At 43.5% G+C, this 26531-nt stretch overlaps 5 protein-coding genes and 1 long non-coding RNA gene across 16 annotated transcripts in view; 3 read left to right on the top strand and 3 right to left on the bottom strand.

Moving 5' to 3' along the window:
* Window positions 1–341: 341 nt before the first annotated feature.
* hadhb (hydroxyacyl-CoA dehydrogenase trifunctional multienzyme complex subunit beta) lies at window positions 342–5767 on the bottom strand. The gene is made up of 16 exons (XM_020111985.2): window positions 5629–5767; window positions 4470–4542; window positions 4139–4180; window positions 3811–3907; window positions 3658–3702; window positions 3368–3467; window positions 3011–3098; window positions 2686–2873; window positions 2392–2572; window positions 2075–2196; window positions 1810–1889; window positions 1675–1722; window positions 1483–1570; window positions 1162–1236; window positions 855–1019; window positions 342–750 (listed from the first exon to the last, which is right to left on the bottom strand). Exons 2-16 carry the CDS (start codon window positions 4534–4536, stop codon window positions 715–717), a joined length of 1422 nt encoding a protein of 473 aa, XP_019967544.1. The 5' UTR covers window positions 4537–4542; window positions 5629–5767; the 3' UTR covers window positions 342–714.
* A 38-nt stretch (window positions 5768–5805) lies between these two features.
* LOC138405651 (bis(5'-adenosyl)-triphosphatase-like) lies at window positions 5806–7333 on the top strand. The gene has a single exon (XM_069515520.1). The coding sequence runs from the start codon at window positions 6523–6525 to the stop codon at window positions 6982–6984; it is 462 nt and encodes a 153-aa protein (XP_069371621.1). The 5' UTR covers window positions 5806–6522; the 3' UTR covers window positions 6985–7333.
* A 1549-nt stretch (window positions 7334–8882) lies between these two features.
* gareml (GRB2 associated, regulator of MAPK1-like) lies at window positions 8883–20005 on the bottom strand. Its single transcript, XM_069515517.1, has 7 exons — window positions 19699–20005; window positions 16669–16809; window positions 13787–13917; window positions 13493–13658; window positions 12551–13401; window positions 11115–11284; window positions 8883–10760 (listed from the first exon to the last, which is right to left on the bottom strand). The coding sequence occupies exons 1-7, from the start codon at window positions 19808–19810 to the stop codon at window positions 10160–10162; spliced, it is 2172 nt and encodes a 723-aa protein (XP_069371618.1). The 5' UTR covers window positions 19811–20005; the 3' UTR covers window positions 8883–10159.
* LOC138405652 (uncharacterized) lies at window positions 19809–20899 on the top strand. The gene is made up of 3 exons (XR_011239447.1): window positions 19809–19948; window positions 20224–20321; window positions 20761–20899. It is a non-coding gene; the product is annotated as an uncharacterized lncRNA (long non-coding RNA).
* Window positions 20900–21363: 464 nt separating this feature from the next.
* Window positions 21364–23012, bottom strand: atp5mj (ATP synthase membrane subunit j). Its single transcript, XM_020097514.2, has 4 exons — window positions 22861–23012; window positions 21984–22107; window positions 21592–21612; window positions 21364–21492 (listed from the first exon to the last, which is right to left on the bottom strand). Exons 2-4 carry the CDS (start codon window positions 22105–22107, stop codon window positions 21479–21481), a joined length of 159 nt encoding a protein of 52 aa, XP_019953073.1. The 5' UTR covers window positions 22861–23012; the 3' UTR covers window positions 21364–21478.
* Window positions 23013–23998: 986 nt separating this feature from the next.
* syne2a (spectrin repeat containing, nuclear envelope 2a) overlaps window positions 23999–26531 on the top strand; it is a 61857-nt gene continuing 59324 nt past the window's right edge. For 9 of the 11 annotated variants that reach the window (XM_069515512.1, XM_020097766.2, XM_069515515.1 and 6 more), the window contains exons 1-3: window positions 24018–24153; window positions 24408–24512; window positions 26398–26459. In XM_069515512.1, coding sequence (XP_069371613.1) covers window positions 24437–24512; window positions 26398–26459 — 138 coding nt within the window. In that variant the 5' untranslated portion in view covers window positions 24018–24153; window positions 24408–24436. Of the gene's footprint in view, window positions 24154–24407; window positions 24513–25940; window positions 26066–26397; window positions 26460–26531 lie in introns of those variants that run through there. The other 2 variants (XM_069515513.1, XM_069515511.1) reach the window with 2 other exon arrangements.

Genomic DNA, 26531 nt, shown 5'->3' with positions numbered 1-26531 from the left:
GATCAGCACAGAGTGAACCGTCACAGACTCATAGAGACAATGCTATAAACTCGGAAAAGTTGAGTCCACTAATAATCTTCCAGGATTTCAGGAAATGCACATGTAAATAACCTAATGGTGTTTATAAGTCATTAAATCAGTTTCCTATCATTAGAACTAATAATCACACACTTTCATTCAGTTAAAATATTCATACACTAACGGACATATTTTAGTTTGGGTTGAAATGGGTGTGGCTGACACTACTATTAATAAATATATATAAATGTCCTGTCTCTTTAAGCAGAACTGAACAGAGCTGTAGTTAATGTTCGGACACGAAAAGCAAACTGAGAAACGAGTGTTGTTATCATCACAAGATTTAATCTCCACAGTTTGTATGACAAAAAAATATAACAGCCTATATAAACATAAGCAGTGTGGCTCCTCTGAAACTTCGCTATGTTACATTTGACTCAGTGACGATGCCGACGTGAAGTCCACAAAACCCAAGGCAAAATTCCTCAGCAGCATTCTGCTATAATTTAACGTCCTCTAAGCAAAAGTTTTAATTTACACAAGCTTCATCACACACACACTCACATACTGCATCTGACTCCTCTCAGATCAAGGCAAAGTGGTGCTAGTATGTACACTGTATCGTCTGAATGTTAGCGTGTGTGTAGCCGTCACGAGGAACATGAAGATCGGTTTGCAGGTGTCGCTTTAAGTGCTTTACTGGGGGTAGGCCTCAATCACCATGGCATGACCCTGGAAACACAAGAACACAAGTTATAACACAAATTTAAATCCACATCCTCTAAGAATTTCAGGGAGTAGAAACAAACTGGAAAATGTCCCCAAATTGTTTTTACCTGTCCTCCAGCAGCACAAGCTGCCACCAGTCCGTACTGTCCTCCCTCCTTCTGCAGCCGGTGTGCCACTGTGGTAACCAGCCTGCAGCCTGTGGCTCCGAACGGGTGACCCAAAGACAGAGAGCCCCCCCACAGGTTGAACTTCTCCATGGGTGGAGTCCCCACCTACAAGAAATAGACATTTGATCAGGTCTGATATTTACACCAGTGTTAAAAAGTTAAGGCACAAAAATAAGGTGTTGTCATGAAACTATCGAGTTTTGCTTTTGCATTTTATCCTTGGATGTTGACCAGCAGCCATCTTTACCTTCGATTTCTTTCCCATGTACGTCTGGGCGAACCAGTCGGAGTCCATAGCCTTCAGATTTGCCATTATCTGACCCTGGAAGACACATGGAAATATACATGTTGAGAATTACTATAGATAATAAGAGTTGAGTACACGATAAGAAGAGACGTCATCTTTCTCACATTAACACATGCAACAAAACTGGATTAAGACAGACACAGAAATTGACAGATTCTAGTTAAATTATTAAAACTTATATCTTGGAGCTTGAATGTGTGATCAATACACACATTTACCGACCTCTACACAAAGCTCACAGTTGTTTTGTACTGTGCTTACCGCAAAAGCTTCGTGGAACTCAAACACATCGATGTCACTCATGGACAGGCCGGCCCGTTCCAGGACTTTGGGCGTACCGTACGTTGGCCTGAAAGAGTCAAACCAAAAACAGATGAGAGAGATGAAAAACACCATCAGCTGAATTTTCTACCTGAGAATTAGTCAAAGTAAATAAATAATACTGAGACTCACCCCAAAAGCAGCTGATCTTTGGGGTCCTGAGACACGTAGACAAAGTCTCTGCAAAGATGAAAACACATCATGATTAGCATATCATCTGGAATAGCATCAAATGAGGCTGTTACACCAAACAGAGGGCGCAGATACCTGAGGTAGGCTTTAGGCTTGTAACCCATAGCCAAAGCTTTCTCTTCAGACATGATAAGCACAGCAGAGGCGCCGTCAGTCTGAGGACACAAACAAACCACCCGTTCAATTCTAGGCATCCCAAAAGAGTGTTTAAGAAACAGTCACTGTTACAGCAAAAAGCTGCTGCCTGAACTGACAAGATTCAGACTCCTCTGACAAATGTTAACTGTATTTTGCAGCTTCAAGTGTGAGCTGATTTGTGTGCGTGTGTGTGTGTGTTTACCAGGAAAGAAGAGTTGGCAGCGGTGACTGTGCCGTGAGGTTTAATGAAAGCAGGCTTCAGCTTGGCCATTTGCTGCATGGAGGATGGACGGATGCCGTTGTCCTTGGAAACAATATCACGACCTGGAGAAGACAAAATTTCATAAAGTTCTCAGGTTTGAAAAAACACAAGAAACACTTATCTCTATGCACAGAATGCACCAAACAAGAACCAACTAATTAAAGCAACTAACAAAACACGATCACAAATTCCACTGAAGTACACCACCATCCAAAAAGGTCTAATATATCACTTGAACAGGAGAGGGTGGTGTTTACCTGGCACTTTGAACGAGATGACGTCCTGCAGCAGACCATCGTCCTGGGCCTTTTTAGCCAAGCCATGTGATCGCAGTGCAAACTCATCCTGCTCCAATCTGGAGACCCCAAATGCGGCCGCCAGACGATCGGCACTGTGGCCCATCGTTTCAGCCGTGGAGAACTCAGCTACAGCAGGAAGCTACGTGCACACATAATGAACGATAACATAAACATAAATTCTATGTCGAGGATATAAGAGAAAGGATTTTAACAAAGTGAGAGTGGTTGGAGATTTTAAGTGGAGATACATACCTCTGGTGAGAGGTGCGCCAGTCGGATGCTGCCGATCAGACTGAGTCTCTGGCCGAGAGTTTTTGCTCTGTTGAGGGACAGCATGGTCTTCCTCATCTTACGGCTGTGACGAATAGGGACATCGGACATGAACTCCACCCCGCCGGCTACGACAGAGTCACACTGGCCCGCAGCAATCAGACCAACAGCTGCAGAGATGGAGAAACATTCATTTTATTGCTTCTAATTTCTCCTCACAGCAGCAGCGTAACAACATAAAGACAATATCACCTTGATCAAAATGTACGAGAGAAGCCCGTTATTGAGATTTCATTCCCAGACAAACCTGAGGTCATTGCCTGGTTGGAGGAGATGCACGCCATGGTGACAGTGTGAGCCGGGATCTTGTCGGAGAAGCCTGCACCCAGCGCTGCCTGGAGTCACAAGAAAATATGAAGGAGGTGAACTACGGAAGGAAAGCTCTCTTTGTACTTTTACACACAAACATGAAAAACTTTGTGTTTGGACAGTTTTGGACTCTAAAGGAAAAGTTTTACTGCCGGATGTCGTGTACTTGCAGAGGCGACTGTCTCTCAGAGTAAGGTAGGTGAAGTTCCAAATACTATGGTCCTATTTGAGGGGTTGTAAGAGAATATGTGTGTGTGCATATGTATATATACATTTTCATATATACACACTATACCTCTCTTGCTACATTGCTGGTTTTGACCTCCTGGATCACAGTTCCATAGATGATGTAGTCTACAGCGTCTTTAGATATACCTGTCCTGTTCAGAAGACCCCTAGAGAAAACCAATTTAAGTGGAGCAAAACAAAAAAACATCTTGAGTATAAATGTTTTACACTGCAGGGGACAGAAGCAAAACACATCAAGATATTTTGAATCTAGATACTAATAATCTGTATTTTTGTCATGCTAGTGGTGGATTTGCTTGTGATATGTCACCGATGGGGACACGAGGACACACTTACTGCAGAGCTGCTCTGGCCAGGTCATGGGGCATTAGGTCAGCATATCTGTAATACACAAACAAAAAGGTTTTTACCATTTATTCAGTATGCAACGTATGATGGCCACAGCCTCCAGCCAGACAACTGGACCATAAGAAGAAAGCAGAGACGTACGTGGTTCCAGACAACAGGAAAGGGGTTCGAACTCCCTCCACTAGTACAATGTTCTTCACACCGGGTCGAGCCAGTGTCTTCTTGCTTTTTGTCTGAACTGTAAGAAGGAGAAGGAATTATAGACGATGATAGACTTTAAGCAAACCTGGAGAAACTATTTTCCACCATTTAGATTTCACCTCGGAAAATAGTTTTGCACAGGTTTGGTCTAGATCAATAGAATGAAACTTAGATGTTTGGCTCACACATGAAACTGTACGATGCCCACAAGACTTTAATTAGGACTTTTATGTAAATGTCAATGATGTAACTTAGAGTAATGGCATACCTTGAGCCTGAAGCTGGGCCGTCGTACTGAGGGAGCGAGCACCTGAGACATAAAAATAAATCCTTTATATCCTCACTGTAAATGACTTTACCAAACTTGAACTGGCAAAAACATCATAAAGGACTAATAGTACACTATAAACCACAATAAGCAGATACCAGTGTTAGTGTCGCCTGAATCTTCACAGGTGACAGTGGCCAAAAAATCCTATATTAATGAGCACTAATATACAGTTGGTATTCATAAACGACATAACATTTGCTGTTAAAATAATTTTCCCTATTAGTTTGACATGTTTAAGAATTTATTATAATGGTTGCGGGCAACTCACCAAACCGCATCGCCCAGGCAGGGTTGAGAGAGCAGCTGCGCATCGTGTTCAGCATCATGGCAGCCATTGTGTTCTACAGAGACAGACACTGTAATCAGCACCGCAGCGTTCTCACAGAAACACTCTCACTGCATAACCTTTCCATGATAATAATCTTTAGATTTAAATTATTCTGCAAACTTCCAGCTTATGTTATTAATGCAGTGTGTATGACACATGTATAGCAACAAGAGCAGGTGATGGTACAGAAATGTCTTTCTGTTAGATTCAATAATTACACAGATATCAGTAAAAAGTATGTCCTGTGCTGATGGAAAACCAGTCACACCTCCTGTCCATGCAGGACACTATCATAAAACACTATCATTACAATAAACTTGTCCCAGGGCTACGGAGTCACATCCTCCCAGTTCAGTAATCAGCCTTCTTAGCTTTTGTATTTAATTTACTGCAGCTGCACAATCTGTGGGGGGGGTAAGTGAATTATTATTATTATTATCATCATCATCATCTTTATAATCAAGTGGCAGTGCAGTCTGGATAGTGGAAAACAACCAGATCCTCTCGGGTCATGTTCAAATCTGCGTCAGTGGGTAAAAGGTCAGCTGAGGTGATTACCATGAATGACTCCCACTGGACGTACAGTCAGACCCGAGCCCTGCCTGCCTGTCTGCCTGATTAGAAAGAGCCAGCTCCTGCATACTACATGCAATGTGAAGGTATCATACAGGAACATGTAGCCGGGGACTCAGCCCTGATATTCACTGTCTTGTGTTCTGTGACGGACCGAGACGTATCGTTCACGGTCACCGGCCCAGCCTCCCTCGCACCCGGCTGTGACCCTTCACCTACATTCCTCCATTGCAGCCAAAGTAAAACACAATGTTCGCTTCTCTAACTGGGTCAAACTCCTCCTCGTGTCTCGTGAGTTCTCACTCTGTGTGCGAAAACACTCGAACCCATTTTAAGACGCAGCAATAAACAGTATTCAAGCAGAACAATCGCAGGTAGAGGCTACACGTAAGCTAATTAAGCTAGCTGCTCGTTAGCTGCAGCTGTGACACGTTTCGTTGATTCGGGATAAATAAACTTGTTTTAACTTCGTGTTTATTTTTTATTGCTTTTATCGAAAAATAGCGAGAGTTGAGTTGAAACGTACCCGAGCTCGTGTTCCGCCTTTAACCGACGCTACCGCCTGTCACACGAAGAGCCACACTGCGGCGCTGCCGGACTACAACCCCCAGCAGCCGCTGCCGAGGACCCACAGGCGTTTAGCTGCCCGAAGATAATGCCTGAAGAAAAAACGGGCTCGAAAACAGAAATGTGCACGTCTCAATTTATTTATTCGCTTTTATTTGTCTGTTCCATTGATTAGTTGTTCTCTTATTAAATGTCGCTTTGTTAGAGTGTTCGTGATAGCAATTATATATGTTTTTTTATTTACGTAGCATTCCTTAAACCAAAGTTACAAAGTGCTTCACAAATGAAAGAAAACACACAAGTAAGAATACATTTAAAAAATATACATAAAAACAAATGTAGTCTTACATGAATAAATACAAATCACAACATTTGAAGCAAGACAACAATAATACAAACTAGAATCAGGTCAAATCAGGGAATAAAATACAATAATTAAACTTTGATATAAAGACGTCATAACAAATGATATTAAATTACAAGGCATATTATGCATAAATATCAATATAATTCAAATTAATTTAAGAAAAAAAAGCAAAATTGGGGATAAAACTTGACCTAGATGAAATGACAACAGAGTTAATCATTTTAGTTTTGTAAAGTTCCACCAGTATAATATCTTCTGTAGATATAGAAGCTATGAATGATTCAATCTTTGGTGGTTTAATTTGTGAAGGAGAATAAATATACCACATCACATGACGACGAAGTCCCGCCCACACCGTGTCTCTGATTGGCTGAGGTTGACACATGACGAGCGGTGATTGGTTGAAACCCAGGAAGTGCATGTGTGTGAAGCAGGACGCCTCCTCTCATTGAAGCGGTGTTTACATGAAGTCTGCGGCTCGTCGACATGTCGACTCTCCGCTTCGGGCAGCACCTCATCAAGGCCTCGGCCGTTTTCCTGCAGACGGAGCTCAGCTTCGCTCTGGTCAACAGGAAGCCCGTGGTGCCGGGACACGTGCTCGTCTGCCCGCTCAGACCCGTGGAGCGGTTCCGGGACCTTCACCCGGAGGAGCTGGCGGATCTGTTCAAAACCACCCAGCTGGTCGCAGACCTGGTGGAGAAACACTTCAGCGCCACCTCGCTCACCATCGCCATCCAGGACGGTCCCGAGGCCGGACAGACCGTGAAGCACGTCCACGTGCACGTGCTGCCCAGGAGGGAGGGAGACTTCCAGAGGAACGACAGCGTCTACGACGAGCTGCAGAAACACGACCGAGAGAGCGAGGACGTGCCCTCCGGGTGGAGATCAGAGGAGGAGATGACTGCAGAGGCTGCAGACCTGAGGAGGCTGCTGCTGCACAGAGCATGACCTGACTGTGTTTCGCCACAGGAGCAGTGATGCAGCACCTCATGTCAAAGTGGAACAATACTCACTCACCTTCATCTTCCTTCGTTTGTATTGCTGCATGCATGGGTTTAGAGATAAACACAAGTATCCCTTGTTTTTAGGCTTTAGAAGTTTTATTCAAGCTCTTTTTTTTAAGTGGCTATCTCTTATTGTCAAGAGTTTTTTTTAAATCTAAAGAAACAAAAGTTTTATTATAAGTTCTTTTTTTTTTAGCAAATATCTCATCGTCAAGAGTAAACTTCCAAATAATTTTTTATTGTAAATGATACAAAACCAATAAAACATTTCTCACGTTTCCTGGTTGAACCAAGTATTAGTATATTTTTGGATTTAAACTGAGAATGCACAAGAGTGTGGTTCTTTTTTATTTTTACTCATGTTCTGAAAAAACTAAAGTTGATGGTGCAAGTGAATGTTGGTACTCAGCTGTAATCGATTTCATTCAAATGAAAGATTGTAGTTCTAGCTAATAATGATAGAAGTTGGAAGTCTGAAAAGATTTTTGGTGCTGACTGAACAAACCCAACAATTTAAAACAGCCTTGTCAGAGCGGAGGCTGTGATGGACATTAATCACACATTTCTCATTCAAACATTTAATCCTTTAAATAAAAAATTAAAATTCAGATGTTATCAGTGAAATAAGTTGTTTCACTGAAACCTACTTCCTTTCTTAGATTTCTGGCCACTCACAGTTTAAGACTTTGAATTTTTTTGATTACTCTTAAAGAAACTTCACTTTTCATCTAGTTGCCGTTCTGCAGCAGTTTGTTTTGTGAATTCACAATAAGTGTCCTTGAGGGCTATTTATACCAACATTCTCCACGGATAGTGTTAAACCTGCAGATATTAACATAACATTATACTGGTGTCCCTCTGTCTGACGATCTACTGTTTTCTCCATCAAGCCCAAACACACGTCAGCTACAAGCTCAAGGATGATGTGGCAGTTATAAGACTCAACGACACAGCTGAGGTGTGTGTCTGTGTGTGTGAGGCGATACATACATGTCAGAGAGAGAGAGATTATATGTTTGACAGTCTTGACTGCCTGTCTCAGTCCCTCGCTGACAGATGTGACATGATTAATATGTGTGTGTGTGTGTTTGTGTATATCAAACTTTTTCTGGCACACTGCACCTTCAGAGGCCATACAAAGGTCACGCCCCCAGACACCCAAAATTTTTTTGCAAAGGAAAAAGTAAAATATCACGATTAAACTCAAGTTAATTGTTGGAAATAACCGTTCACAATCCTGGGGATACCAGAGATCCTGCTGGGACTGCAGGTGGCGCTCTATAGACCGTATCAAATTATACAGATGTTCTTATTAATCTGTGGTTTAGAGACTCACTGGGGGGGGGGGGTGTCAGCTCACAATAACACACTTGTCACTTGTGTGCGAGAGAGTAGTTTTGACATGATGCTGACAGGCCGGGACATCAGGGCAGATAAAGCCAAGAACATGGGACTAGTGCACCAGCTTGTGGACCCTCTGGGTATGTTCAGCGTGTGGTACAATAAAACTCTGTAATCCTCTGTGAGTGCTAGGTGTCTACTATAATAGATGTTGTAGCTGCTTTAGTTGTTGCCTGTGTGTGAAACAAGCAAAGTAAGTTTACTGTATCCGACCTTATCCTCAACTGTCCCCTTGTATTAAAACAAGCCTCATGGCTGATGGCACATCATGTTTCCCATCTACTCATCAGTAGCAGCAGGTTTCTAGTCCAATTTCTTATCATACAGAGGCTGAAAAAAACCCTACTCTCATATGAAACCTCATTTAAATTCACTAGATCCAGATCCAGACTCCAACTCCTGAAAAAACAGCCGGGCAAAAAAAGAGAGAGGACAACTTGATTTTCAGAGGTCATTAAGTTTCTGTTTATTTTATATTCTTACTGATTTCTTCATTGCTCTTCTTACAGTGGCCTTGCAGTTGCATGATCTCAGAGGGAACATCAATGTTACGTGGGCGAAGTAGACCAAGGAGGAGGTAAAGTGTGTGTGTGTGTGTGTGTGAGTGTGTGGGTGGGAGGGTGGGGTCAGTTTTGTGAAAGTTGGCCTCAGTGAGCAGCCTTTGGGAATTTTGGGAACATGGAATTTTAAGGGGATCAGTTCAGACAGTATGAGAGAACAGCAGCATGTGTGGTGGCGATAAGAGAATCACAAGAACTAATAAAAACATTTACAACATAAAATTGCTTTTTCACAGTTATCTGACTAACTCAGACGATCTCTAAATCACGCTCAGTGCAGCTGAGGCTACAGTCCCTGGTTATATAGCATCCTTATCATCAGTACCATTACGGAGGTATACGTATACCTCTAATTAAGATGGACATACTGCATATGTAGAATTCATAGAGCAGGCCTCCATTTAATTTGAACAGCTGAAAGAACACATCTGTCCCCTGATCTGGAAGACACTGGACCATTGTGTCCATTCTAATTGTTTTGGGCAGGATTCAGAGGTTTTCATGTCCTGAAGCAGAAATAGAAATGTGGGGCTGCAACTAATGATAATATTCTTTAATGATTTTTCTGCCCTTTTCCCCCAAAAAACTTAATTAATCATTTAGTGTATGAAACTTTAAAGAAACAGTGAATATTCCCATCACATTTCCACACTTGCGTCTGATAGTGACTTTAAAAGGCTATAAAATAATTCCTTTTTATTATATGATGACTTTACATCTACAACAGTTAACGGCTAATAACTGTATCGTCTGTGGATCTTTTTTCAAATTTCACTGCATGAAGGCCAGACAAATATAAGTTGTGCTTTGTTTAAAATCTTTCTTCCGTCTCGGAGCATGAACATGAATTTTGTGGTCGACTATTTGCTCCACATATGAACTGGAATCAGGGCGTTTTCATCACGTAGCTCTCTGTTGTAGCCATTTGTTAGTAAACTATAGTCCCAGTCTGTGATTCAGACAGGAAATACTCAGTCCAGTCTGTCAGGGACTCTCAGCATGAGAGCCAGTCAAGTGTCTCAGTTTGACCACAGGGTGGCGTGGTTTTCTTCAGCAGAGTCTCCGCTTCAGTCATTGGGCTCAGCAGCCAGCTGGTCACAGTGGAAGGCACATTCAGGAAGGCTCAGCAGCCAACAGGCACATTATCAGGTCAGTGTGTTAAATCTTGGGCCTCCAGCCCTGTATGAACTGTGTGATCTTGGTGACATGGAGTCGGCTCAGGTGGAAGTCATGTGACAGGATGTCCTCAGTCAGCTGCACCAGGAGGCTGCCGTCTATTCGCTCCCTCTGGAAAACGGACACCGCTGCCTCTGATAGGCCGATGAACCGCAGACACGCCGACACTTCCTCCAACGACAGGGCGGACAGGTCCGCAGGAGGCCGCCAGGTGGGGTCAGGGGTCAGGGACAGCCCCTCAGTGACCACGGTGGACGTCCCACCACCCTCTGCGCCTCTGGAGGCATCTGCTGTGGGACTGGCAACAGGCTCGGGCGAGGGGCAAGGGGACTGGCGATTGAAGGGGTTCAACGCCCCAAAGGGAGCAAATCGACTCTGTGGAGGTGGCGGCCTTAGGCGGGGTCCGGAGGAGGTGAAGGAATCCACCCACGGCTCTGCCCAGGTGGCCTGTGCTGGCTGAGGATTGGCTGCGTTGTCTGCAGAGATGCTAGCGACTGGCTCAGGACTGGCGGGGTTAGGGGCGGGACAGTCGGCCCAGGAGCACGGGTAACAGTATAAGGAGGCGTCTGGAGAGGGAGAGCAGCTGGAACAGAGCAGGAGAAAGTTATGTTAGATGTGATATGATTAATGTTTCAGCATTAAGTCTGGAAGACTTTACAACATTAGATTCCAGGGAGTGAAAATGAAATCATACAGATTTAATGTTACTGCATAGTTTTGTACTACAGTACTGGCTTCCCCCTTTGCTTGATCCTTTCCCCTAGTTTTCTATGTAATGTTTGTAGAGCGCCAAAGCATGTTGAAAAAGAAGAGACCTGTATATATACATACATACATACATGTATACATATATACGTATATCATGTCATGTCATCCTCTCTGTAATCATTCCATTTATTTCAAATCAATGTGATAATGATTTACTGAAGGACTGTACCTGCCGTGGAGTCCAGAGGAGTAGAAAGAAAGGTTGGGTCTCGGGGAGGTGGAGTTTTTGGGGAATCGAGGTGGGACGGGCGGGCTGGGGACCGGGCTGGAGATGGAGCCCCCTTTAGAGCAGCGAGGGGGGACCGGAGGGGCGATCAAGTAGCGACACTCCTCTCTCACCTACATGCAAACACACACAAAAAAATGAGACATACAACTGCAAAAAGTGGGGCTCCTTCAACTGGAGTGTGTGAGCTGGCTTGTCTCAATGCTTTACTTGGTAAATGTCAAACTTATTGACCTTTGCACCTCAAACAAACACTCTCTCTCTCTCTCTCTCACACACACACACACACACACACACACACACACACACACACACACACACACTGAGTGTCTTTCTTGGCAGGCTAAATATCAGGGCACGAGGAACGCTGTGTGTGACAGGGTATAATCCAGCTGCACAGCAGACATCAACACCAACACTCCCCCTCCGCTCTGCTGCCGTCACTTTACAAGAGAAAAGTTAATTAAACAAAACAACGTGTGATAAATCCCCCTCACAAACACACACACACACACACACACACACAGAGGACAACACACTGACACATGAGCGTGAACACAGGGAACAGCAGCAGCAAGAAGAACCTGTTTTAAAACACATCACATGCAGATGAACATTAAGAGTCTTCAGTTAAACATGAGGAGCTTTAGCTGTGCACATATAACCCTCAACTTAGTAAAGTAAAAAACTAAGTAAGTAGCCACAACAGTCATAAACAACATCATATACTATGTGTTCCACTAATTAATCCACAACCTTCCAATTCATGTCACCTAGAACAATAATGATCAGGTGCTCAATTTTTTAATCCAGGTTCCAATTTAGCTTGAAATATGATGATATGACTTAAACTCAGCAGTTAAATAAATAACTCTTCTGGATTAGCACTTTTACAACAACAGCAAAATGATCACGATCGATTACGTTTTCTGTTGCAATCAGCAGAAATGAGACGTTTCTAGACAACTAGTTGTTTTGTCTCCATCTTTTATCATAAAACCAATAATAATTGTTAAGACCAAAGGCTCCATTAGTGTCATACTCTGTGTAAAACGACATAACATTATTGTATCCCTGAATACAGCTAACATGCATGTCGCTGGATAGTTAGTGATGATGTATGTGTTCATGTGCTGTGAGCACATGGGCTGTGAGTGAATGGCCGTGCTTCCAGGAAGACATGTTGCGTATTAGTGTGTGTGTGTGTGTGTGTGTGTTTGTGTGTGTGTGTGTGGTAAATGAGGTTTAAAAGCTGTAATGTATGAATAATTCAGGCCAGGCATCCTGACTTTTAACAGCCGGATGCTGCTGTGGACAGATGAGAGCAGAGAGAGACAGAAGGACAAAATGAAAGACGGGAGCCGATGACTGAAACTCACAGCATCAGATTTTGGAGGTACAGGCGGCGGTGTAGACACTCTGGTCACCACGGTACCAAGAGAGCCGTCCAATGACGAAGACGAGTGGAAGGAGATGAGGGTTGGCTCCTTCCCCAGGCCCTCTGTGCTCTGATTGGTCCAGAGTTCCTCGTAAGGGATTTCCTCACTGGTCCTCATTTCAGCTTCAGTCCACTCAGGGGTCACATACTCCCTCTCCTCACCTGGCCCCTCTCCCAGTCTCTCTCCAAAAGAGTCCCTGCAGCGCTGTGATAGGCTGTCCGAAACCCCACCCCCATACCCGCACATTGAGAGGCGCTGCAGTGCCGGGGCCATCGAGTCCTGACCCGACACACACATGCGTGAGCGGCGCGGGCTCACGCACTCCTCCGTCATACACTCCAGCTCTGGCCGAGTTTCTCTAACCGCACGAGAGTAGGCGTCTGGGTCGAACGCGTGTCGCAGTAGAAGACTCTCCAGTGCCGCTGTGTGAACAGAGGCCTCGGCCACATTAAACCTGGGCATGCAGCGCAGCAGCAGGAAATGGGAGGGGGAGACTTCCTGTCGGCGAAGCACCATGCAGAGCACCACTGTCTTGCTGACGATGTTGAGCAGCTTGTAGCGGTGGCCCTCTCGCACCGCATGGCGGTCGTAGGGGTTCCGTGGCGGTCGTGAAGGTACGGACACGTTGACGGGGAGGCGAACCCTCTCTATTATGCTGCGTACCGTGTGCTCTCCTCCCAGCATGCCCTGCTCCAGAGGGGAGCGTGTGCAAAAGCGTCCACGGCAGCCAAAGGGCAGGCTGACGCTCTGATTGGTGCGATGATTCATACAGACCAGGCAGGGAGTTTTACCTGCAGAGACACAGAGGTAGAACGACAAAGGGTCAAAACAGACAAAGGATATAGAACAGAATTCTACACAGTGAGATTTGGCCTTACTTACTTCTAGGGGTCTTTCCCAGGCGTCTCAACAGCGCGCTCAGTCCCGTCTTTTCCTTTGAGGGTGTGGCACAGAGGAGCTCTGCTTTCCCCATGAGTGACAGCTCATCTCCAGCCTGCAGAGTGAAGCTGTAGGGCTCACTGTCCTCGCTGAACTCCCCTGAGACCACCTGCAGCGCACACATGCATGCACAAGTGGATGTGATAATGCATCGTGTGCAGACTCAAACACCATGAAATAACCCGGAGTAAGACGACCAGAGTCAAACATTAGATGAAGATGCAACTTAATTCAGACCTTGACACTAAAGGTGATTGTCTCCATGACAAAGACCCGGTCGGGGAAGACGCCAGCAACTTCCTCCACACTGGAAAAATACTGGACCGGGTCCCTGACGTCCCGGTCTTCATCCAACAACTTAAACTTGCCTAAAGAGACAGAGGAAACCAGATAATGGTTAGGGAGGAAAAGGCGAAGGAATGACGGAAGGAAGCGAAGGAAAGGACGGAAGAAGGGGGTGCGGAGGAGAAGAGGACGATGAAGAAAAAGGGGGGAGAGGAGAGAAGGAAAGAGATGTGAGGAGAAGGAAGGAAGAAGATGAGACGGGAAGAAAGTGGTAAAAAGTTTTAGTTTTCTCTGTCTTCTCTTTTTGACTTTCTGCTGTCTTACTTCAAACATACACACACACACACAGACACACACACACACACACACACACACACACACACACACACACACACACACACACACCCCGTATAGACACTGTTTGGATGAGAAGAATACAAAGACACCTCCATGACCTATGACCTGGCACCAGCTTCCGGCAAATCAACAGCCGAAGGGGTTGGCATGGCAACCAATAAAGGACCCCCATTCTCACGCAGAGCAGAGGCCCATCACCATGGAGACACTCACACATACACTCACACACACAACTCTCTCTCTCTTTCACCCTTTCTTCCCCTTGCTCATCCCCCCCCCTCCATCTGTAAATCTTTTACTCTCATTCACGCCACTGCTGCCGTCCAGCGACTGTGTGCTTGTGCTCTTTAAACTGTAAATGTTTTGTGTCTAATGTTGTGAAGAACCACTTAAGGAACGCACAATGGGCTCCCAGACATCTGTATTAAAAGAACATTTTAATGGCCCTCACATTGTTTGTGCATCGAACTGTGATAACCCTCGAAGGATACGGTTTTTTTTTTTCTGTTTCTCTCACAGTCGAGGACACATGAGAAAGTTTTTTTTGTCTGGGAGGCCGAGCAGAATACCAAACCTCCGCGATCCTCCTCGCCAGCACCTCCCTCTTGCTCTCTCTCTCTCTCTCTCCCCCACTTTCTCCTCCACCCCCTGCCTTCCAATTCAAACAGAGCCCCCAGGATAAGGAGCTTCCACCCATCAAACAATACCAGCTAGTGCTTCTTCTCAACACAGCTCCCTTCACTTTAAAAAAAAAAGTGACAAAACCACATCTCCGGCTTGGAAACTGTTATTCGGCTGAGACTCCAACTATTACTGATGTGTCACTGTAATACTCTGTGAGAAGCTGTTCCAGATAAATGTTTGGCCAGTATACTTCCACATTACACACGTTGCTGTGGCGCCACTCGCTGCCCAGAAACCTCTCTGTGAGAAGGGATCATTCAGCTTTTCAGTCCTCACTTCACTCATCCTCGCCTCTCACTGACGGACAGAGGAGGACACAGATAGACGGACTGATTGAACGTAAGAAGGCGGAGGAGGAGGAGGGAGCTTCCTGTTATCCATCCCTAGGGGGACACCTATATTGCTCTCCTCCTAAGCTTATTTAGACTTCCTGTATGAAGTCATCACGGACATTAGCTCATCACTGGTGATGCCTCCGATTCAACAACAACCCGTGTGTTATAGTCAGAGAGACGTAAAGGTCATTCTAAAAGTACATTTACATTGGCTCTGCCGGCTGGCCTCTTGTTGTCTGCTGAAATGCATTATTAAAATGTTGCATAACTAACTGGCAGCCCTAATTTATATTGTACTTTTCCACCACTGGAACCATCTAAAAAAAAGTCTGTGGACTAGACAGAAATATCTCAGCTAAATCAAAAAATGGAAAAGACTGTTGATTGAAAGAAGGGAGCAGCAAATGACCCTGCAGATATTATGAGACAGAAAACGAAGATTGAATTATGGAGCTGCTGTTTTGCTTCTGGAGTTTGAATCTGCTAATATGAAATGAAGGCTACACGCTAAAGTACACTTGTTCTATAACTGAAGAGGATCCTTACCTATAGTAAGGCCTACATGTGGTAATCTTTTCTCATGAAAGCTTTCACAGGTTTCTGAGTTTTTGCCTCTGTTAAAAGGTTAACTTGGTTCCCTGTGCCATTTACTTCCCTTTGCTCATAATGGTAATACAGGTGGTCACATGCTTCTGATGCTAAAATGCCTAAATTGCCAATGATCTCAACACGCCCCCGCCCTCTCACCCAAGTGTTCTTTCATTCTTTAGAAAAGGAGAGGCGGCGTCAGCGTGAGGTAACATCAGCGCTCCATCAGCGGAGGAAGCAATGAGAGAGGGAGGCATTAAGATCCAGTTACACAGCCAGCAAATGATGTGACTGGAAGGAGAGACGGAACAATGGGATTGTGGGGATGAGCTCCGGTGAGGTCATGTACTGACTAGACTCATTCAGCAGGATGTGAATGGACAGGAGAGCGAGGGAAGGTCACATCTACAGTAGCAGGTTGAGTGAGTGAATATAGGCTGTACCCTAGTTTACATTATGAATTGATGAATCGCACATGAATCATTTCAGCTCTACTCCTGAATCTGTACAACACAATGTCAATGTTCAAATTCTAATTCTAAAAAGACTAATTCTCTTTAGCCTGGTGGAAATGGGATCAAACTGTTGAACTCAAATTGTAACTTTATTTTATCTTTACAGAATGGCTTAGAGGGAAGAACGATGAGCCACAACATCACATGTCGGAGTCTGGTCGGGACTTCTTTAGAGGAATTTCACCACACCACAGAAAATGGCCCGTGACAAAAACGTGTTTTTCATTTTTACCCCCAGAGGAAATAGACAATTTAGGAACTGGTGTTTTTGGTATGTTTAGGTTGAGGAGAACTATTAACTATTATGGAATTTTCTTCTGTGTGTGTGTGTGTGTGTGTGTGTGTGTTTGCTCACCCTGGTATTGCAGAGGGATGTCTATCTTGGGTCCAATGACGTAGTGTCCCTCCTCTAAGCTGTGGGCCGTCACTGTGGTCCACTGACGACAGGAGTGTAACAGCACCACATCCTCCTCCGACAGACCCTCCACACATTCACCTGAAACACACACACACACACAGAAATGCGTTAGGGATAAACAAACAGTCTTCTGGCCTCAGGTTTTAATTTCTAAGGTCACAGCAAGTGGCTCCGCGATGGAAAACACTAAAACACCTCCACACACATACAAACACACACAGTTCAGGATTCAGTGTCGATAATTACTACCATCAGTGACGGTTCACCACCCCTAACCTACTCATCAGGGCCCTGCTATGCAACTGACAACCTACTATTTTGCAGTCCCCTTACACACACACACACATACAGACACACAACCTCACATAGAGACACACACATGCATACAGAGATACACACACACACTCATCGCTCCAGCTTTCACTAGAGCCATCATGTAGCACAAGAGCATTGATTTCTGCTGATAGCAAAGTGGTACAATTCAATCACACAACACACACACACACTCTCTCTCACACTCACAGACACACACACAGATCACATGGATCTTTTTTGTTCTTGTTACTGAGGGAGAACTGTTACTCTCAAACGCTGTAGCAGAAACAGGCCAGAAGACCAGGGGCTGTTCATATTATCATCGTCAGAGGACGTTATTCTTCTTATTGTCACTTCAGGCTTCACTCGAAAAGTTTTTCTGCTGTATGTTAAAGGTCCAGTTCATCCATGGTGGTGTAAAGCCGCAGAGCAAAGGCTGTTATCTACACAAACACATGTATGTCAATGCAAAAATCCAATCTACTCTCTCTGGTGAAGGTCTGTAAGGAGGGTTAGTGATTGACACGACTGATAATCAATGAATTGTTTAAGTCATTTTAATGACAAAATAATTGGTTTGAGTTTCTATAGTGTGAGAATATGCTGCTTTTCTTAGTTTTATTTAATTCCACATAAAATATCTTCGGGTTTGGAACAATGGATTTTAAGATTATTTAGATGAATCAATACAATAATTACAACCATTATTGGAACTATTTTGTGATAAAAGTAAGACATTTGTCATAATTCTTCCCATTCAGGTGCATCATGAGGATGAGCTTGAGTACCTTAGAGTTACGAACAAAAATAATACAATCAGAAGTAAGTGGGAAAGTGCGACTCCTTGTGATGTGGATTAAACTGTCCCTTTATATTTTACATATGTATTTATTACGTTTATTTCTCAGGGTCGGTGCATATTAATAACAGCACTGTAAAGATGTCAGAGTTATCCAACAGGATAAGTTTCATCTGTGGTACCAGACCAGCTGTACAGTTATAGATCTGAAATACATTAGACAATGTCTTTGTTGGCCTTTCAGTGTCACAACACATGCAAATCCAGAAATCCACATCAGCCAGACTCTCAATTTTTTAGGAAAACCCCAAAACAATGAATTACACCTCTCCCCCTCCCACACACACACTGATGCTGACATGCACTCACAATAACTAACCACCATCTGCATGCGGTTTGGCTGACTGTGCAAACATCAGTCATCTGTGGAATGACCAAAGTGCAGTTAATACACACCTATCCCTCTCTCTCTCTCTCTAGGTACAATGCACACGCGCACCAGCAGAAGTAAGGTGCGTAATTTGGGGGGGACCGCGCCATGGCTCGGGTGCGCGCGTCAGTCCACCCAAGAGAGAAGTTGGAGGTTTTTCCTTCCTCGTTGGTATTCAGCACATTCACCGACAGATTACACATTTACATATGAAAAGACGTGAGCAGCACTTCAGCAGCACAACAGACACTCTGTCTTTCCGGGCCTCGCTGGACTGGAACAACTGAGGCCATGACACCCATCACCCGCTGTTCCCAAAGTGAAGACATCAAATCTGCTGCAGGAGAGAATCACGTTGACGTGAAAACGTGACGCAGGTAAAAAGAGAAGTGAACATAACAAGTGAACGATGACTCTCATCCAACTCAGTGGATGAGTGTCCGAGGATGGATGCTGCAGCTGCGTCAAGGCTCACAGATTGAACCGAAGTATTAGAGGAAATAGGGCCAGAGTGGTTTCAAAATAAGAGCATCAGTAGATTGGGCTCGCATAAGTAACTGGAATAAGTTGTAATTAATTAGTCAAGAAGTTTCTAATTAGTGAAAAGACCATCGAACATTATCTCAGAAAGTTAAGTAACAATTGACCAGCTTCCCTTTCCAAGAACAATTTGTTTAAGAACACATTTTAAAATAATTTAATCTCCCCTACAAACTAGTAAAGTGTCAACTAACAGACATATTTATTTCTATTGCTTTGCAGATATTTGCAGGATTTACGCATTTATGATTTTTTCTATAAAATGTGAGAGAGGAGTTAAAAAGCAACATATTGTTTTGCTCAATAAACAAAGTATTTGATTAAATTCATAATGAATAGAGAGAAGAGCAGCAACACCTCACATTGTCGAGGAGTTATTGATATTTCTGTTTTACGTTTGTAATTTTATAATGTGGTTATAATATGCAGGGTTATTGTTTTTAACGTTATATTTATTTATATATTTCATTATTAAAAACGTTCATTCAATCATTTTTCTCGTTAAAATAAAAAAAAATAAAAAACACAAATTGGGGATTTTGTTTTGTAATTTGGGACCGGAAGCAAAAAACTTTCTCCGTCGATCTTGACACAATTAAACCGCAGCTGGGATTCTTCATTAAATTACGACACTTATTCCAACGTTAAATACGCAAAACACGTACAAACCCACTTTACTGTGTATAACTTTACGTATTTTACTTTTCCTGACCGATAAAAACCTTTTTTCTGTTCTTTGGTTCATCACCGTCGCTTCTCTCACCTCCGGGGCTCGGAGCGGCTCGGTGGCTAACAGTTGTCCGGAGAACAAACGGCGGCTCTGGAAGTTTGTCTACCGGGGGGTTCGCGCAGAGGAAGCCCCCGGGCGGAGGTGGTGTCTTACCGTTGGACAGGCGGACCAGGGTGGGCAGACGGTATTTACTGACCACCGCGTCCAGCGGCAGCGCCAGCGGGCTCCAGGTGATCTCCGACAGGCTCGCCGACAACTTCTCCATCCTCCCGGGGCATCACGGTACCGGAGATAACGGCGGTGACGGAGACGGCGAAGAAGACGGCGATGGAGGTGAAGTTGAAGAAGATGAAGAAGATGAAGAAGAAGAAGAGGAGGAGGAGGAGGAGGAGGATGAGCGAGGGTGTGTAACGTCAAAGAGTTTCGCCATGTTTGAATGTTGGAGAGGGAGCGCAGGCACGAGAGCGCACGAGAGCGCACGAGCCGTGGGAGCGAGCGCGAGACCTCAACCCCCCCCCCCCCCCTCCCAGCCTCACACAAGCACGTGAACACGACAACTAAAGTTTGTGTTGTCGTGTCTATCGTCAGAAAAGAGTTTAGAGAACAGACTCTCAGAAACCTCTTCATCACATTCTGCTTCTAATGGTCATGTTGTCCAATGAATTCTTGTCTGCGCAGGTTAAAGTGAGCAGGTGCGTGGGTGGAAGGAGCCGGGCGGACTTTCGATCGGGGGTTTCTCAACCTTTTCTAGCCTCATTTACAGTCAATAATGTGATGTAAGTATAAGCATGGATGTGTCTCTCAACAAACCGACCAGGCACAGGGTCAGGGGCCTGAGAAATCAGTGGACACCTGGGCTGGAGCCTCTTTATGAAGTGTATGATGTGATTTACTGTTTGAAAGTCACAGAGCTCCATTAAAAGTTACAAACATAATGTGAGTCCACCTCAAAGAAACAACTGAAAACATACAAAATGACCCAAAATAACCAAACAATATAACCACAGGGATGAAATGACCATTAATTGAGACATTAACCACAAACATGACAAACATTAATCCCAAAACAGCCTTGAGGAGTGGGCTCTCTCTCTCTCTCTATCTTCAGTGTTTCTTCACCAGCAAAGCAAAAGTTAAACCTCTTGTTCATATTTTCCATTAGATCCTGCCTTGTATGTTTTGTTCCATTAATTATATACCACATTGTCTACACAGGTTAAGCTGAGCAGGTGCGCGGGTGGAAAAAGCTTGAGGGACTTTTGATCAAGATTTCTCAACCATCTCCGTTCTGCTGCGAGTTCACTTCAAGTCAAGATGCCAACACTTGTTATGAGGCCAGCATTGACAGAGATGGTATGGAAACTGAACAGACTCTGTATTTCCTGTTTGAAAGCCACAGAGCTCAGCTAAAAAAATACAAAATGAGGACAAAGCAGGCAAATCCACCACAACTCATACAAAAGACCAAAACCGAGAAAAAAAGAGCTAGAGATAAAAATGGCGTTTAAGATATAAAAAACAAATACATACTTGAAAAGCACAAAGACATAAAACTTAGAATAAAATGTTAATGTTGTTTATAGTCACTATCTTTTTTCAGTTTCGGGTCCTATAAGAACAGTGGGGGCCTTGTCACTGTTTAACCTGTAGACATAATAGTGATGAGTTGCAGAAGTGGAATCAGATAAACCCCCTCCTCACTCAGCATTAACCCTGTGGCCTGATTCATTTGTCATCCATTTATTTTTACACAGCAAACCAATTAATTAATAATTACTCTCATGTAGTTACATAAAAATGCCAATGAAACAACCCAGACACTGGATAACAACTTTATTTGTTCCATATTAACAAAAAGTCAAATTTGAATCTGGACTTCAAGATGAGCGAGTTTATTTAACAGCAGGTGGGGGGAATCAGCATCGTGGAAAACTCAATGGGCAGGCTCTACAAAAAGAGGAAAAGAAAAAAAACATGTTTAAATGACAGGTAAAGAAAGATTATTATTAATATTATTAGAATATTTGAAAATGTTTAGCCACTTACTGTCCTTCACTGCGTTCTTGCCTAAAAAACAAAACAAAAACCATAATATTAGTCACATTCACCCATAATCACTGAGGCACTGTCATTAATACACAGTGAAGCAGCAAATACAGCTGTTCCAGCTGTGGCTGCTCACACCATCTGATAAACTGCTTCATGATCATTTTAAATACACTTTTCACTTAGTTTTCTTCATCTTATATATACATACAGCCACAGTGGAGAATTACATGTGTTATGCTACATGTATGGATGTTTTCATGTCAAGTTAACCCATCTCACTCTGTACCCTTTTTCCTTTTTAATGTATTCAAACTTCAATTTAGCCAATTACGCTCATATCTTTTAACTATATTTGTCCACATTTCGTTTTCCTCAAGTGTTAAACTCACCCCCATAGGAGACTTTGTAGTACAGGTAAGTCATGATGCCAAGACCCACCCACATCTCCGGGTATGCCTTTGTGTAGTAAGGGCCCATCTTGGCCCACCAAGAAGCAAACACACGTCCAGCCATCTGTGGGAGAAAACACAAGACACACTGTCACAACAGAAAACTGTTTACTCCAGCATGGACACGACTGGTACATCAGATGATCCAACCCAAGGACCCTCGTGTGTTCACTCAATATTCCACCACTTCTCTGATCGTGTCGTTCAAGTTAACCTGACACAACCAGTGAACTCAAGTATGTTAGACTGAAACTTTAAAAACCGGTTCCCTCATACACTGTTGTCAGGACTCAGGCTACATGAGTCAGGCTAAGCTAATGACTTTGAGCAGCAGGGAAACATGGACCCTCCCCCCGGTAAAGGTTTCCTCTTTCCTGACTTTAACTGTGGCTGAATCAAGAGGTAGTTCATAATTCATTGACTTGGCAATAACTAATCTTTACTGAAGATAAGCTAGTCGGCTAACGCTACTGCTGCTGCTAACAGCAGCACCTCACAGCTGCACGAGCTGCAGTTAGCATCGAACGTGTGCAGGTTGGAGCAGAACATTTACCAGGAGACACGTCGTTCACATTTATTTCGTGTCAACTCCTTCAAACAATGACCGAATCCCAGACTAGCGTGTTAGCACCTCCTCTGTTCCAGAACCGAGAACAGCGCTAACTAGCCTTAGCAAGAAGCTAAGCTACCTGCAAAAGTAGCGCACGCAGCCAAGGTCAGAGGAGACGACAGCTTCAGTGTAGCTCGCTGCCATCACCTCACAACTGTAGCGGGGTTGTTTTTAAAGTCAGCGTGTTGTTTAAGTATGATCTGTTACCTCTGCTCGTCTCGCTGCTGCAGGAAGGTCAAGAGCCGCTGATGCTAACGTCAAAGTCGTGGTGGTGGGGGAACGGCTTCTTCTTCACTGCTTCAATCACGGTTCAGACTGCAGCGCCACCACATGGAGGTACACGACTTCTTCTTCTCCCTCCCGACAGACTAAGGCGCTGTTAAAGTGCACTGCTGCCTCCCACCGGTATGGAAACATCACTGCAGTTTATGCCCTCAAAAAACTTACATCTTAGGATATGAGTTTGCAGTTTCAAGGAAGTTTAAAACTTCCCGTAGCTTTCTCTCAAGCAGTGTTCTTACAGAAAATCCCCAGTTTGCCCATTGCAAGCGAATAATCTGGACAGATGATGTATGGATGGAATAATAATGCTTTGTCATTTTATCAACCCTCAAAGTTTGTGGACATTGGTGCAGTTGTCCAGTGATGGTTTCTGGGTTTAACCCGTGATGGCGCAGCTGCTATGTGGCTCACACTCTGTTCAGCTCTGTCTCTTCACCATAGTGAGACAACAAATAAAAACACTGGCACCGGTCACAAGGGTAAAAATGTGATTGTGTAACAAACTCTGGTATTTATGCACCTTATTCCTTATCAGGTGAAATAGATAAATAATGTTAGATGATGACGCAATCACCATAATGGTCTTAAACTAGTTTTTTTTTTTAATTGTATAGTCTGTACAGGTTGATATGTCTTAATATGAAACCTACTGTGAAAAGTAAAAATAGAATTAAATGATTATTGCTTGAGAGTGGTTTTGTAATCTGCTGTAAAAGGAATTGCAAACAGTTTCAAAGTGAAAGCATTTCCTCAGTTTCCTCTCCGTACAGCTATCTGGAAAATCAAGAAAATAATGAAAGATACAATTTTAAATATTTGTTGTGTTTTGTTTCCTGAAACTTCAGTAACAAGTTCTTCTTTTGGGAGCAAAGCTGCAAAACCAAAGTATGAGAGTCTGTGGTTTTTGCTTTTGAAGCAAAGGGTGATAAGTTTGTATGAGAGCTCACAGGATTTGGGACGGGCACAGTGAGCATGGGCGGGACTCTCCTTTTCTTTTTGTCTTCACGCTCTGATAGGCGAGAGGCACCTTGTTTCATTTGTGAGCACCTAAAGGCCAAGTCTCATTCGAAGGCACCCAGCACAGTGAATCAACACTGAGTCGTGCCAATATGAAAGGACACAGCTGAGGAGATTTACTGTGCAGGTCACACTGTACTGGGTTCTTTATTTTAATATGCACCACAGTAGCTGTCAGCTGTGACTCCAGCTCTGCTGCAGGTATGTTGATTTGACTAGACTATCTATTCTTTATCTGCCTAAACTGAAAAAAGAAAGCCCCAAGCTCTTTCCATACAGAAAGACCAATCCTCGTGTTTGAGCTTATTGTATGAATATCTGCATGTGTGTACTTGCATCTGTGTGTGTGTGGGGTGTGGATGGGTGCGTTCTTAAGGTGACTAATCAGGCAGTGGAGACACCTATCGCTGTTTTGGATGATTTAACTAAAACCATGTTTCCTGAACCCTCCTGAGGTTGAACTCGTGCTGCGGTTGGAGGCTACATGGCTTCAGGTGGTGCGGAGGAGGACGATGGAGGCATTCCATTGGACATTGACAACGTGCACATGCTTCTCCAAGGTCGGTCTATTCCTGGAGTTTTACAGAATTTGTGACATGTGATTTGCTGGAGAGGGGAAGAGCAAAGGGATGGTCAACTATCAGGGATCAACTCATCCAATACTGAATTAGTGTTTGGGGGTTGTTACGTAGTCGGAGTCCAGCTAGTTTTTTCTTTGCTATTTGTGCAGATGTTTTATAAAGCTTGACACACAGAGAAGAACATCTGTCCAGATTCAGTTTGTTCTTCAATGGGACTTGTAAATCTTACAGTATATGTCTGGCATAAAAATTATGAACTCTAATGCACTGAATGCAATGAAATAACACGTTTTAGCCAACGTGTTTAAAAAGGTTTGTATGATATCCGTCTTTCTATATTATATCCCTCACTCTCCACTCTCCCTTTTTAATTCCATTCCCTCATTCATGTTTTTAGTATCATGCGGTTTTGAAGAGATGCTGAAATCTTAGAAGTCTGGTCCATAAGTGTGTGTGTGTGTGTGTGTGTGTGTGTGTGTGTGTGTGTTGCTCCTTCACTTCTCAAATTAAGCATTGTGAAGTAACATGTTTAATCCCTATGCTCTTGTTATTTCACACAGCCAATCTAGAGCACTGTAAATATAATAAGTAATCTGCTTTCACATTTTTTAAAAGTAAGGAATACACAGATAGCATGTGCAATTTTGAATATTGCAAAACATAATAAAAAAAGGTCTTGAGCAATATGTAGTAAAGCGATTCATATGGTAACTGAGTGATATGAAAAAGAGATAAAGCAAATCCTACAAAACATATTTTCACAACGTAAGATTCAACTTCTTGTTTGTTTGATTTTAATTTTTTTGCAAACCTCTGCAAAAGCACCATAATTGTAATTTGACCTGAGGAGACGTACGGTATCTTACAAAGGCCTGAGAGCAAAGAATGATTGTTATGGGGAAGAATCTTACTATTGTTTGTACCACGTCAGGTGAGCTGGGTGGAGTCGAGAGATTAGAGCATACAGGAGTTTCCTGACTTGGCAGGAACTTGGACAAACAGCAGCGTCGATGAGTCAGAGACAGTTTGCCTCAGAGAAAAACATCAAGCTCCTCTATTCATTACAGACATACACTCATAAAACAGCCTAAACCTCTGCAGGAGTCTTGGAGATATATATATACAGTATATATATATATATATATACATATATATATAAGCACCATGTTTTGTAAATAGAAGATTAAGATCTCTAATACCTCACAAGGTCCATGTATGTTCAAAAAACCCTCACAGTGTGAGTGTGTGTCTGTCTGGAAGTTCATCAAGACTGTGTGTGTGTGTGTGTGTGTGTGTGTGTGTGTGTGTGTGTGAGCCTGAGTATCTATGTCCGTCAATGTCTTGGAAGTCGTCCCGTCTCCGTCTTACCTCAGCTTAAAGAGGAAGTGTTACGCTCCCGGGTCATCCAGGGGAGAGAGGGAGAGATTAATGTTGTTTAAGTGGACGCTCGCCTTAGTCATTGCACATGGGTTAGGGTTGAGTCTCGGTTGTAAGAATGGCGAGTCGGAAAGTTGTCAGGTTCTCTGACGTCGGTGAGTAACTGATGATATTAATGCAGCTCAGACGTGGGTGGAAAAAACCACAGCTTTTCTTGAAAGGATGTGTGGATTTTATTGTTGAATTAATCTGGTTTACAGCATTTCTCTTGTCAGGATCAAACCCTTTAAGTGCAATATATGTCTTTATGGATAAATATGTTTTATATGTTAACTTGCTCCCTTTTAAGTGAAAGTTTTTCTTTCATTTACATGTCTGCTCTCCACTACATCACTACTCTAATAATCCCAGAACCAAACACATCACATGAACAGATCTGATTCTGAATGTGTGAAGATCACAGTTTGTTTCTCTGTTTCCCAAACAGTGGAGCATGAGCAGATTCAGAGAAGAACTTTCACCAACTGGATAAATGCTCAACTCGCTAAGGTATGATGGGATATATCTGTGTGATGCTCATTGTATAGTAAATGGTTGACCGTGACATGTTATGCATTTGGG

Source organism: Paralichthys olivaceus, chromosome 19, assembly GCF_024713975.1.
Source record: "Paralichthys olivaceus isolate ysfri-2021 chromosome 19, ASM2471397v2, whole genome shotgun sequence".
Lineage (NCBI taxonomy): Eukaryota > Metazoa > Chordata > Actinopteri > Pleuronectiformes > Paralichthyidae > Paralichthys > Paralichthys olivaceus.
This window is presented reverse-complemented; position numbering and strand designations above follow the sequence as displayed.

What these genes read in the sequence shown, in the direction of transcription:
- hadhb (XM_020111985.2), bottom strand. Translation starts at nt 4,536, where the DNA reads ATGGCTGCCATGATGCTGAACACGATGCGCAGCTGCTCTCTCAACCCT. An exon ending in TTCCTGTTGTCTGGAACCAC is followed by an intron (nt 3,703 to 3,810) that starts GTACGTCTCTGC and finishes TGTGTATTACAG; the next exon opens with ATATGCTGACCTAATGCCCC. An exon ending in CATCTCGTTCAAAGTGCCAG is followed by an intron (nt 2,197 to 2,391) that starts GTAAACACCACC and finishes TGTCTTCTCCAG; the next exon opens with GTCGTGATATTGTTTCCAAG.
- gareml (XM_069515517.1), bottom strand. Translation starts at nt 19,810, where the DNA reads ATGGAGAAGTTGTCGGCGAGCCTGTCGGAGATCACCTGGAGCCCGCTG. An exon ending in CAATCACCTTTAGTGTCAAG is followed by an intron (nt 13,659 to 13,786) that starts GTCTGAATTAAG and finishes TGTGCGCTGCAG; the next exon opens with GTGGTCTCAGGGGAGTTCAG. An exon ending in TACCTCCAAAATCTGATGCT is followed by an intron (nt 11,285 to 12,550) that starts GTGAGTTTCAGT and finishes GTTTGCATGTAG; the next exon opens with GTGAGAGAGGAGTGTCGCTA.
- LOC138405651 (XM_069515520.1), top strand. Translation starts at nt 6,523, where the DNA reads ATGTCGACTCTCCGCTTCGGGCAGCACCTCATCAAGGCCTCGGCCGTT.
- atp5mj (XM_020097514.2), bottom strand. Translation starts at nt 22,107, where the DNA reads ATGGCTGGACGTGTGTTTGCTTCTTGGTGGGCCAAGATGGGCCCTTAC. An exon ending in CTACAAAGTCTCCTATGGGG is followed by an intron (nt 21,613 to 21,983) that starts GTGAGTTTAACA and finishes TTTGTTTTTTAG; the next exon opens with GCAAGAACGCAGTGAAGGAC.